The sequence below is a fragment of the Rhyacophila brunnea genome, unplaced genomic scaffold (assembly GCF_057557595.1).
Source record: "Rhyacophila brunnea isolate RB1 unplaced genomic scaffold, BYU_Rbru_1.0 scaffold_16, whole genome shotgun sequence".
NCBI lineage: Eukaryota > Metazoa > Arthropoda > Insecta > Trichoptera > Rhyacophilidae > Rhyacophila > Rhyacophila brunnea.
Window position 1 is genome coordinate 28,071,872 of NW_028232816.1, and position 12,382 is coordinate 28,084,253.

The 12,382-nt window shown below is 32.9% G+C and overlaps 1 protein-coding gene across 1 annotated transcript in view; it reads right to left on the minus strand.

The window, feature by feature from the left end:
• The window catches only part of LOC147074586 (atrial natriuretic peptide receptor 1), a 189,313-nt gene extending 187,898 nt beyond the window's left edge, over window positions 1–1,415 (minus strand). The window contains exon 1 of the mRNA XM_085943988.1: window positions 1,399–1,415. Coding sequence (XP_085800114.1) covers window positions 1,399–1,415 — 17 coding nt within the window. The remainder of the gene's footprint in view (window positions 1–1,398) is intronic.
• Between the last annotated feature and the right edge of the window lie 10,967 nt (window positions 1,416–12,382).

The following is a 12,382-nucleotide window of genomic DNA, read 5'->3' on the forward strand; positions in this document are numbered from 1 at the left end:
GGTCACTCTATCATAATTTCCCGGACTGTCAGTATCTTAGTCTGTATTATAGTCCCTCATCTCAACACCTGGTTACCATCCTACATTGGTCTCGTTCCTCCACAAAAAACCGCCAAATATTTATATGTGTTACGCCGAATGTGCGAAATTGACTATTACATGAAATGGGCAAAAAATTGCCTAAATCATGAAAAATGCAATCCCGTTGCCTTATTCATGAATTTGGCAAAATATCTGCCAAGTGCGTTAATTTGGCAGTAATTTTTCTGCCTAGTCCATGCATTGGACAAATTCGATAGTAGCGCTCCGGTGGTCTTTTTTGCAACTAATCAAACTAACCAAATGTCTCAAACGTCATTGATTAAGTATATAAAAATATACCAATCAATAACTACAATGACGTTAATATACATTTACTATGCCCAAAAAAAATCTAGAACTATAATAATATGATAACGAAAGAATTTTATTAAAAGGTATTTTCGCGATTTGATTCGTGGTTGGGTATCAATCGTGCAATAGTCGATTGTTTGTTTGCGATAGCATGATTTGATAGTTTGTTGACACTTGTTAACTAACCTCAAAATGGACATTCAGTTGAATTCAGAATTACAAAACCTAACCTAACATAATAATAATAATATTAAATTTTGTCCAATTATAATCCAATTACATTCAGTGTAACATATGCATAAATATTATTACAACGTTTTTATTAGCTCGTATTCTTGTTTGTCCGGTGGTTGTTTGTCCAGTACAAATCTTACAATCGATTTTTAACTAACTTCCCGACAAGCTAAACATTTGAAACATTTAAAATATATCAAAACACGATGCCAATGCATTGTTTTAATACTTTTAACCATCTTTAAGCAGAATTGAATTCATTTTCAGTTAATTCTGTTTTGTATGGAAAGTTATTTCAGAAAAATCCGTAAAAAGTAAGAGACAATTATTGTTTGCTAAGGGGGTGGTCCTGGCAACTCAATTATTAATATTATATACGTGCATTACTATGGAAATCAAAATGAAATGTCAAAATGACATTTCAGTATTCCATATTTGTTTGTTTTTTATTTACTTCATAATATCAAGTACAAGTTTGAGCAAATTGACCATAATAATTCAACAGACAATTTTAAAACGTTGTATTTATCTTGTAATTACTTTTATAGTATGTTAAATGTATAAATGTTATGTGCGGTTTGATACACCTGTAATAGAAGTCGTGAATAACCCTAATTTTATTATGTATGGCGAGTTGTTTCACCAGTTAAGTATTGTTTGAAGTTATTTATTGTAGGTAATTCTTGATTTAGTTCGCACGAAGAAACTGGGGAAGAAATCACGAATAGAAGTGGAAAAGGAAATCAATACAATTGGATAATTAATTAATACCTGTACTTCAGACCCATTGTGCCTTATGTACGATTTTGCTGAAAATGAATTAAGTATATATTTTGTACCTGCTGATGTGGATGGGGTTTGATAGATTCAAGGCAATTGGATATTAGGTCTATTTTACTTTTCATCCAAGAATATGCTTATTAAAGTAACAACAACATAAGTTACATCATACAAAATATTGGAGAAATCCACGATGTCGGTTAGTAATTGAAGTAATAGGTATCTACTTTGATTTAATAAAACAAAAACCGATTGTCAAAGTAGCTTGATTTAGAAGAACGCTGATGAGTAAGTATTAAAAAGGCCAATAGTTAAAATTTGTCGCAATTAGTACGTCACCTTGTAGCATAGAGGTAAATGCAACGGACGGGGCGTAATCTCGGGAGATGCAGGGTTCGATTCCCTGCCGGGGTGACTTACTTTTTTCAAAATGATTTTTTCTATTGGTTATTATATATTTTCTCAGTAAGTGTTTTTCAAAAATTATGTATGTTCGACAATAACATAGTTGAAAGTTTATTTAATAATAATTGTCAATATATTGTGGGTACTTTGGTGTTGGGAGCGAAATACAATTTACTTACTAATCTAAATCCTAATCCGTCTACATAATGCTTGCGGCGTCCAGTCAATGGGCCGCGCCATCTATGGGTCTATGGGAAGTCACGCCGCTACATTATGTTTATATACGACACACTGGTTCTTAAGTATAAATTATAGTATCAGTGCATTTTATCTTCAACCTTAATTATGATTCAAGTGCCGTACCCCAGAGGCACTGTTAAATTAAGGGTTATAATCTCAGGATCTTTGAACCGGATTTTAGGATGGTGGGGCATGATAATTATTAATTACACTTGCTTTATTATGTTTGAATTTGCTGTGTAGTCATTTTACTTCCCATTTTCCCATACTACGTTGAATACAGCAACATAATAAATTATCCATTTACAAAAGTCGGTAGATGTCGACATACCCAGTTTTCATGATAATCTCAGCCATTATTGATCCACTGACTATGATTGCTGTCTCCATGTTTTGGTCATTAGTTTTTCGTTGCCATATACTTACTTCTTCCTTTAAACTTGATTATCTCGTCGATCCAGTGTACCTATGGTTGCATTTTATCAGGGCTCGAAATGGACCGGAGCGCCGTTCCGGTTCCTAAAAGTCTGGTTGAAATATTAATTTGGCCGCCTGAGCGAGATATGTCATAAAATAAAAAAATCTAACATACTTATTTTTTTAAATACATTATACAATATACTATAGAACAATGTTAATATTTTCGTAAAATTATCGAGCGCTCCGGTTCGTAAAATTTTCCATTTCGAGCGCTGCATTTTATGATTAATGATTTCTTTAATAGCTATATTTTTAAGCTATTACGACATCATAGTGTCAACGTGAAAATGTATTTACTTGCTTGTCCCCCCACCACCCGCCACGTCTCCACACCCGTTATGCAGGCGTATACTGTGGCGTAACGAACGTTAGGCGCTCTTTAAACTTGTGCCGAAAGTGTCCCAGGTGCAACTTCCCAAGACCTTGGTTGGCGTGCACTAGAGTGTGCGTGATCCTTACTTTGATATAGTGTGTTACGGTCAATTCTTGAAGAGAAAAGACCTTCTCGCTCGCCGTAAAATGCCGCAAATTTTTTAAAGGCTGAAAATTTTTCCCTCGCATATACTAAGTCGCAATGGTCGACAGGTCCAACTGAGGCTCTAACCGACTTGAGAAGCTCTTCCCTTTCAACCGACATATGGGGACACTCCCAGAGGATGTGATAGGCATCCTGCAATTCGCCACATAAGCAAATTGGAGATTCTATTAGGCCAATCTGATTTACTTTATATTTTATTTGCTTTTATTGCTATTTTTTTCATCAGTTTTGTATTAGTTTTTTTTATTTACCACATTTTTTTTCAATTTGTCCTCTATGTGCTCCACTCTAGCCAGTGATTGCATTGAGTGAGTGCTCTTGAGTGCATGGTGACCTAAGTCTTGGGCAAATGCTCCTGAAACTTTCACAGCAGCGCTCGAAATGGAATATTTTACGAACCGGAGCGCTCGATAATTTTACGAAAATATTAACATAGTTGTCTAATTGTATGTGTATTTTATAAAAAATAAGTGTGTTAGATTTTTAATTATATGGCATATCTAGTTAAGATAGTCAAATCAATATTTTCACGAGACGGTGCGATTTTATGAACCGGAACGGCGCTCCGGTGCATTCCGGTCCATTTCGAGCCCTGTTTCACAGTCATAAAATGTACTGATACTTTACATCCGAACGTATGATTAAGATCGGGTGTGTTTTGGTGACGCCATTAACTTCAATGTTCCAATCCATAAAATGTCTATATTCATATGCTATAGTATAGCTTCTTATTTTGACAGCTTATAAAATCAATTTAGCTACGAACTTGTGGACACCAAAACAATATAACGTAATCATGTGGATTATCGAATGTATTTATTTGACGGTCTGTACTCTGTACATATGTATCGTTAAAACTGTAGATGTTAACCTCTACTAAACCTTTAGTGATCGAATTAAGTACCTAATGAAAAAAAGTGAACAGATTGACAAGAAATTAGGTTTACGACCTAATGTCATAATGATTGACTTCTTATGATTTATTTATCATTTTATGACAAACAAAGATGGGTAGCTGGCAGTGACGTACGACGAAATTGGTAAAATTACATAGTATGTAACTTAAAATGTAATCATAACATGGCCCCCACAAGGGAGGGGGCTGACAAGGGTCTAGCCGGGGGCCCGGGATCTGGAATGAGTGATGATAAGTGAGATAAACATTTATGGGAAAAAGTCGCTTGCGGCGCTATTTTACTTAACGGGTATTAACATTTAAAAATATCTAGTTCTATGCTACAATTTTTGATTATTTTATGTTGATATTTGTCAACTCCTTAATTCAAGTGAAATTATTCAATAATACAAAATACACCGAATACCCTTAATTTTACCTGAAATACCATTAGGAAAACGCTTCTGTAGAACGTCCCACTGCCTTTAAGCTTAGCGGTGGGTAAGGGGGGGCCGCCAAAGATCCTGACCTGGGGGCTTGCTTTAGAATGTGGGGGCCATGAACCATAATATCAAGCCCAGAATATAGAACTACAAATGTTGAAAAAAAAACTTCTTCCATAGAGATGGATGGTGACTTCTCATAGTAGGTTCATTTACAGAGAACTTTACACTACTGCTATGACATTAATTTTCAATTTGCAGGGTAGGTATATAAAAAAACAATTTGTCATGATGAGTAGATAAGCAGCAAAATTTGTGTAAAGCCTTTTATAACTGCAATCAATTGAATAATCACAATGAATATTAAAAAAATGGCAGCCATTGCTTGAGCTAGAGAATCGAAATGCCTACTGAGCGATCTTTATATTTGTGGACTTTACCAACCATTGAACACGTGCATGGATTTGTTGCTAGCATTAAGGATTATCGCGGCTATAACAAGAAAATGCTAATGTAAACACGTATTGTCGTGTTAGTTACAAGACTGTATGCATGGATCAAAAAAGTTCAGCGGTTTCTGAATTTTCACGCGATAGTTGCAAGTAGCACAGTATATGCGCATGTGCAATACTGCCCCCATAAGCAAAAACACAGCTAATGGGAAAAAATGAAAAATTAAAGTAAGTATGAGGTGACATACTAGATAAAATTCTGAACATAATTGCATAACAAAATAAACTGCAAATCATTTTTTTTCATATAGAAATCATCATAATGTGTTCATTACTTTTGCAAAAATGTTAGGCTTTTCGATGCAACAAAACAGTAAATAATGATTCATAAACAAAAACACAGCACATCTATCGATTTGCTGTGTTTTTTGCTTAAAAACGCTGGCCTACTGTTTTCTTGTTTATGATTCTAGAATTTTTACATAAACGTAATACCGCATGTAACTGGTAATAATGAGATAACCTCAAATTAATCATTCACTAACTTCATATCGCCCTACATTTTTAATGATATTTTAAGACTCAAAGGTGATTAAGTTCTAAATTGGACTAAGAATCGTGAAAAAAAGATTCTCAACTTTTTTTTGGAGAGTATGCAATTGGATAAACTTGATCAAAATGCTGCAAAATCCAATGAAATTATAATGGCAAATAAAATATTAATGACCAGTTAATCACTTTTTAATTACCACATTTAAATATCATGTTAATTATATCTAATGGCCAACTACTGAAAACGCTCCAGCCCGTTGTTAGCACTAAATGAGATTTATTAATTTTAATCTTAATCTATCATAAAACACATTTCTAACTAACTAGTTTTATTAAATTATGATATTTGTACTTATGTCTCTGAACATTTGATATTTAAAAATAATGCAAAACGAAATTCATCAATATTCCTTTTTTCCAATGCGAGCCGCATGGCTGCTTCTAAGTTTAAATTTGTCAACTGGCTTCGATATTTGTTTTTTATGAAGTGCATTTCACTGAATAATCTTTCACAGTATACAGTAGTAGGAAAAATTGACAATATTAACTCATTTAGTGATGACACTGCAACAAGCGCGTTTGGCGTGACTGGCCATTCGATATAATTAACATGATATTTAAATGTGGTAATTAAATATTAATTAACAGGTCAGCAGTTTATGGATCATTTTTGAGCGTGGAAAGAAATTTAAGACAAGTCATGTGTAATCAACCAATTTCATAATTTTAAAAATACATTTTTGAAATATTATCATGTGTAGACCCTACATGAAGGACATGATGATTGTCAAAGCCGTCAGAGGCAATACATTTAAAATACAAAACTTCGTTTGATATCGCTTCTGCGTAGCACGATATGAGGTTTTTGACTAAAACTTCTCTCCTTAATATACCAAAACCTCAAGTGTACGTTGCACCATGTGGAGTAACAAAGGAAAATAAGAAATGCATAATTCAAAAATAAGGAAGAGTATTGCCTACAAATATGATGACGTTTTGGGAGTCTTCCTACCAAAACTGACGAATTTTTGTATATTTAAAAATATATATTGTCATTCCAATATAATTTAATAAATAAAATACCATTACATTAAAAAATAAGTATTTAATTTTTCAAAAATATCTATTACAATTTCAATTATAAGCAAAAAAACATATTTACTGTTTTTTTCCTTATGAAACTGACATTATTCCATTCAAAATCATAAATAAAAAGACAATAGTGAAGTTTTATAATCAATATTTTTGTAATTTTGCCATTTTTATGTAATCAAAATATCAATTTTTAAATTATCTATTATAAACCGAAACATTTATTAAAATTGATTAACTTTTAATGAAGCAGCAATGAAAAACATGATAACCTCTCTTTTCTCAAAATTGACTTTTTCCCATTAGCTGTGTTTTTGCTTATGGGGGCAGAATAGAAATATAATGTCGAACCTGACGGAAAAAATACTAACTACATCGCGTAGAGCATTTTGACGTTTATCGATTTTCCCAACTTGTCCGTCCTGTCAAATAGCGCCACACAACGACAACAAACGCGTTTGCTCATGCTTGAAGAATGAGATTAGCGAAACAGTCAGCACCGTTATAAGTATAAACAGATATTGTCGCGGTAGTTTAATTTACATGCTTTTGATGCCAATAAATCCATGTCCGTCTACGGTTACATGTAAATTGTACGTATTGCATTTTACCGTAGCACAGTTCACCGTGAGCTTTCTTATCGGAAAGAGATGCCCGTATACTATACGGTCATCTCTATTTTCATAGCTGATTTTGGCAAAAGTCATGAATTCAAGAATGAAAACCTAACCTAACCTAACAAATAATCCAACATATCGGCTATTTTTAACCGTCTGTAAACCGACAAGAACCGTGTTTTATTTACACATAAATTTTACTTCAGTACTATACGACCCAATTAGGTTGGACGGTCTTTAACATACAGTCATATATTTCCGATACAACATTTCACTGTGAAGTGTGATACGGCGAACTGCATATGTACAAATTTCCGGACACCTACGTGTATAGGCTATAATATAACGATAAATCATGCGCATGCAAAATAATTTCAAATTTCAACAGAAATTACATATTTTACGCCTATTTTGATATTAACAAATTAACGTACTGAAACGTCAGGAAATGGTAGAAGGAATCTTATGACTATATCTTTAAATTTTCTTCCTTAGAAAACTGTATTGAGAGGCGTAAAACGTGGTCCTTTACGAGGCTCACTTCCGACTGAGGGCCGATTTTAATATTTGATTTCTTCTATACAGTAGTGAAAGAAATTACAACTAGGGTTTCCAATCCCGGGATCCCGAACTATTTTCAATACCTATGAATCCCGGGATTTATAAACATAATCCCGAAACTTTTGGGATTGATTTTTTTTATCAATTTTTATGGAAAATAAAATGAAAATATAACAGAAAAAATACTTTTAATAACATATAACTACATTATAAATAAACTGCGTTTGAATGAAGTTTGATTTATTGCCCGGGTGTTACTAATTTATTTTATTTTTTCTCATAAATTAATAAAAATGAGAAAGATTGTAAAAAACAATGCTTCGCACTTTTAACAAAGTGATTACACCATGATTTCATACGTTTTACGACAGTTTCATAATATTTGGCTGACTAATTAGATTTATGAAGCGGAAAGGTCATAAACCATGATTATTTACTTATTTTAAATCTCGCTAACCTATTCATTACGTCTTTACTATCAGAATAGCAATCTCATATAATATATTATTATGTAAACAGTAAACACAAAAATAACAATAAATGTCTTAAATAGTATAAATTTAATTATAGGTACTAGATTTCTTTTGACCGATTTCATCACTGTTTTTATAAAAAATTTATATTAACTATCGAAAAATGCCAATCCCGGGATCGTCAAATTGTAATCCCAAAATCCCGGGATCAAAAAATTGGTTCCGGATTGGATTCCCTAATTACAAGGTATTATTTGAGTTCTTAATCGTGTATTATTTGACTAGTATTGATTCTTTTATATCCAGGACACAAAATATAAAAGAACGTTAAATTTTCAATACTAAGATGTTGGTACGCCAATGACAATTATTGTGCCAGGATATTTATTTTATAAGGACGCAGCGCAGCGATCCCATTTTTTATTGGGATATTCGCCACAACCCAAACACCATTTTTATCAAAAGAAGTGTCGAGTCAATAAATTGGATACCAATAAAATGAAATACTATATTTTATTGGCTTTATTGTTTATTCAGGTTTATTCGAACACGTATTCCAAGTCTAACATAAGTCAAAAGATTGTCGATATACCCTGTGTATTGATGAGTGTATTACATCATCAATCTTCTTCTTATTGCACTATCAGAGAGATCTTTTCTCTGTTATCTGCTACCCGGAACAGTTTGGTAAAGTTGCACTACTACCAATCATGGATACCGTCTTCTGTCATGTTTATCATTGATCTTTTCGATAATATCTTGGGTAATACCGTACGTTTGTCGTCTCGTAATGTGGCCAAAGTAATGCAGTTTTCTTGTTTTGATACTGACGCTTAACCTTTCGGTTCTTTCCCATTCGTTTGAGAACGTTGTGAACATATAAAGAATGAATACTTTCAATCAGCATATTCTTAACATCAGTACTAGAATGAGGGTTTCAAAATCATTCGAAAACGTCCGAGTGCTACGTACATTATACGTATCATTTGTGTTGAGTATTCTTGAATATGTCAGCATTATTTGGAGTCCTAATAGGTCCATCCACACAATTAAGTTGGATCGAGTCCACAATAGATTTCTTAGATTTCTCTACTTAAGAACATACGGGTTCTTTCCTTATGATAATGACAATAAAATGAATTTCCCGACTCGTTTTCTTCTGGGTATGCTATCAATGCAATCCCTGTCTACCCGAAGAGTGATTGTTCTTTTAAAGCATTTTCTTTTTACTTCTTCGTGGGTTCATTTACAATCCGTATATACTGGCAAATATTAATTTTCATGTTCCCACTAATATCACTCGTAGCTCCACGGTCTTCAAGATACCTCGTCGCAGGACAGATGTTACGTTTCATGATGCTGTGTATCGTGCAATTAGCTTATTTGATGGCACCATAAAGGTTGATTTGTTTTTTATTAACTATATAATGTTTGTGGACGTATTAAATAGGCTAAATTTATAATTGTATAAATTATCATATTTCATTACTATTTACACATGCTGTCTTTTTATTGTTATTTGTAATTAAGATATTTTTATACATTTGTATTTATTATGTAATGGCGCATTGGCCAATAGCTGTAATGCCGTAATACTCTTTTTATAAATAAATAAATAAATATAAAAATTTGTACATTCTGTTATAATATAGGCATTATGAGCGGAATGCACAATCTAAGATTTCGATCCTAAGGATAAGTCGCCGAAAAGCATGACTTAACTATAGACAATCCTATAGACTACTTTTGTTATGAACACGCCCCCTTCTTTATTACCATTTACCACTGACAGCTGCTGTCAAAATAATTTCGCATGTCTATAAAACAGTCCATACACTCAAATTCATTTAACAATTTATCTCAATATGGATATTGATAGTGTTAATTCGTTTGGCATGTACTTACAGAATATTATTTTACTTTTATACGCCAGTCCGCAGAAATACAAGATGCCAGGTGATAGAATGACACTTGACGCTAGTGTTACCATGTTAAAAAAATATCTTGCGGTGCCTGTGGAATCACGTATAATGACTTATAACGGAAACATAAGAGTATTATAATTAAATATTAATATGTATTTATAGTTATTGCATTTATAAAATGAATACGTGTATTAATTAAGGCTCTAAGTACCAAAAAGTAGTATTGCCTGTAGATACAAAATACCGAGTCATTGCAGTAAAATTTCATGAAGCAGACCTTTTGAAAAATGTGGTTTTACAGTGTGAAGCAATCACGGCAGTTTCTATAATTTTAGGTATTAGGAAGTCGCAAGTGTCAACACACCATCGTCAGCCATTTTATATTGAATGAAGTTGACCACTGTAGTGCTATTTACACCATTATAAATAAAACAGGCCAACGGACTTACAACGTCAACAGGTTTAAATATTTTGCTGTATTTTTTTGACTTGCTTGAGGCACTTAGACCATAGCTGAAGTTATTGGCGTTAGTATGTAGAACAATTTTCTATAAAAATGTCAGTTTTTTTGTTTTTGGTACTTAGAGCCTTAATTAATACACGTATTCAAATGCAGTTGTCATATTTTTGTCATCGTTTATTTAATTAACAATTATAAAATAATTTACCCAAACTATAGGAAAGAAAATTTTTAAATATGGTATTATTTTCAATAGAAATGATCTTAACTAAGGACAATGTTTCTGCATAGTGTTTTCTGCTAAGGAAATTTTAGTTATGACAAATGTTTCTGCATTCCGCTCTATGACTTGATTGAGATTTAAGAGGAGGCATTAGTCATTTTCATTACTATATAACCATCTTACATCAAAGTCGTTTAAATTAACCACGAGGAAGTCCGCATAGTCTCGTATTATATTACTGACGGCCTGCGATAGAAGTGAGATAAAGAGAATATTAATAAATTAATTATGTAAATAGATTATCTACAACTTTTAAGGATTGTTCAGGATCATGCTTTGAAAATAGCATAAAAGCTCCATTTTGACGTACGCTGAGCATGTGGGCCGTTAAACGATACATATTATTATTTAACATATTTGAAAAATTATATTACCTACATATTATTATTAGACGTACGCTTTTTATATCTCTGTGGTGTAAGTTTACACACTGTAATATCATGAAAACACCTTTATATTACTTATAAAATTTGTATTTTTCCTAATAATATTATTATTCATGTCGTAAAGATTCACTAGCACGATTTTCATAAAATATGAACGCGAGGATTCTCTTCTGAAAATGATCGTGCCTTATCTGTTCATAAAAGCAGGAAGCAGGGATCATCTCTTTGCATCCAAGACATTTTTAAAGTAGATATTATAATATTATTACATAAAAACGTCATAGTATGCGGTTGTCCGCTGGAAGAATTTACCCAGCTGGTGGCGATTTTGAATTTCGCATCTGGAAAATTCACCAGCTGCTATTTTTTTGAAGTTATACTTCTTTAGGCGCGTTTGAAAAATCAGACCAGAGTGTATTTTTGGCGTGTGACGTGTAACACATAATTTATTTTTTCACAGAACAAAAACGCACTCGATTGGATTCAAACCACCGATTGTTCGGTTATCAGCCGAACGCATTACCTTTACGCCACAGTATGATACTGCAATCGTGACGATTATACAGTATAATATTATAGTTTAGAATTGTTCCGTTGCCTAGGCAACGAATTTATTATTGTCGGCCATTTGCAATTCCTTACGTAAACAAACTATTAAACGTCAGAGTGACATTTGGTACTTTAAAAATAAAAAAAAGCGAGAAACCATTATATAATTTAGTAATAATATTACTAGTAATATATAAGTTAAAATGTATAGAAATAAATCAACGGTGCTTCAATAAGCGGCCCGTTTTCTTACGTGTGTAATTTAACAAGATAATCAAGAGCTAGTCGAAGAATCTAGGTTATCACAAGTTTTGTTTTTGTTTTGTTACGCCTAAGAAGTATAACTTCTAACGCGCGTACATAAGTACACACACCGATTTTATTTCCAATTTGTGTTTGAATGCAGGTCATGGACTTGAATGGGACGAATACCACAACCTCTTTACGAGGCGTCCAAGATTTAAGATTTATACAGAAACCATTATACATTTTGTATCTTGACCCGGTAATCAAATCTGAAGGCATCCTCTAGCTACTCCAGGGATTGCAATACCGGTATTCAATTGTTTATCGATACCAAAATACCGGTTTCATTAATCAAAAATACCGGTATTTTCGGTATTA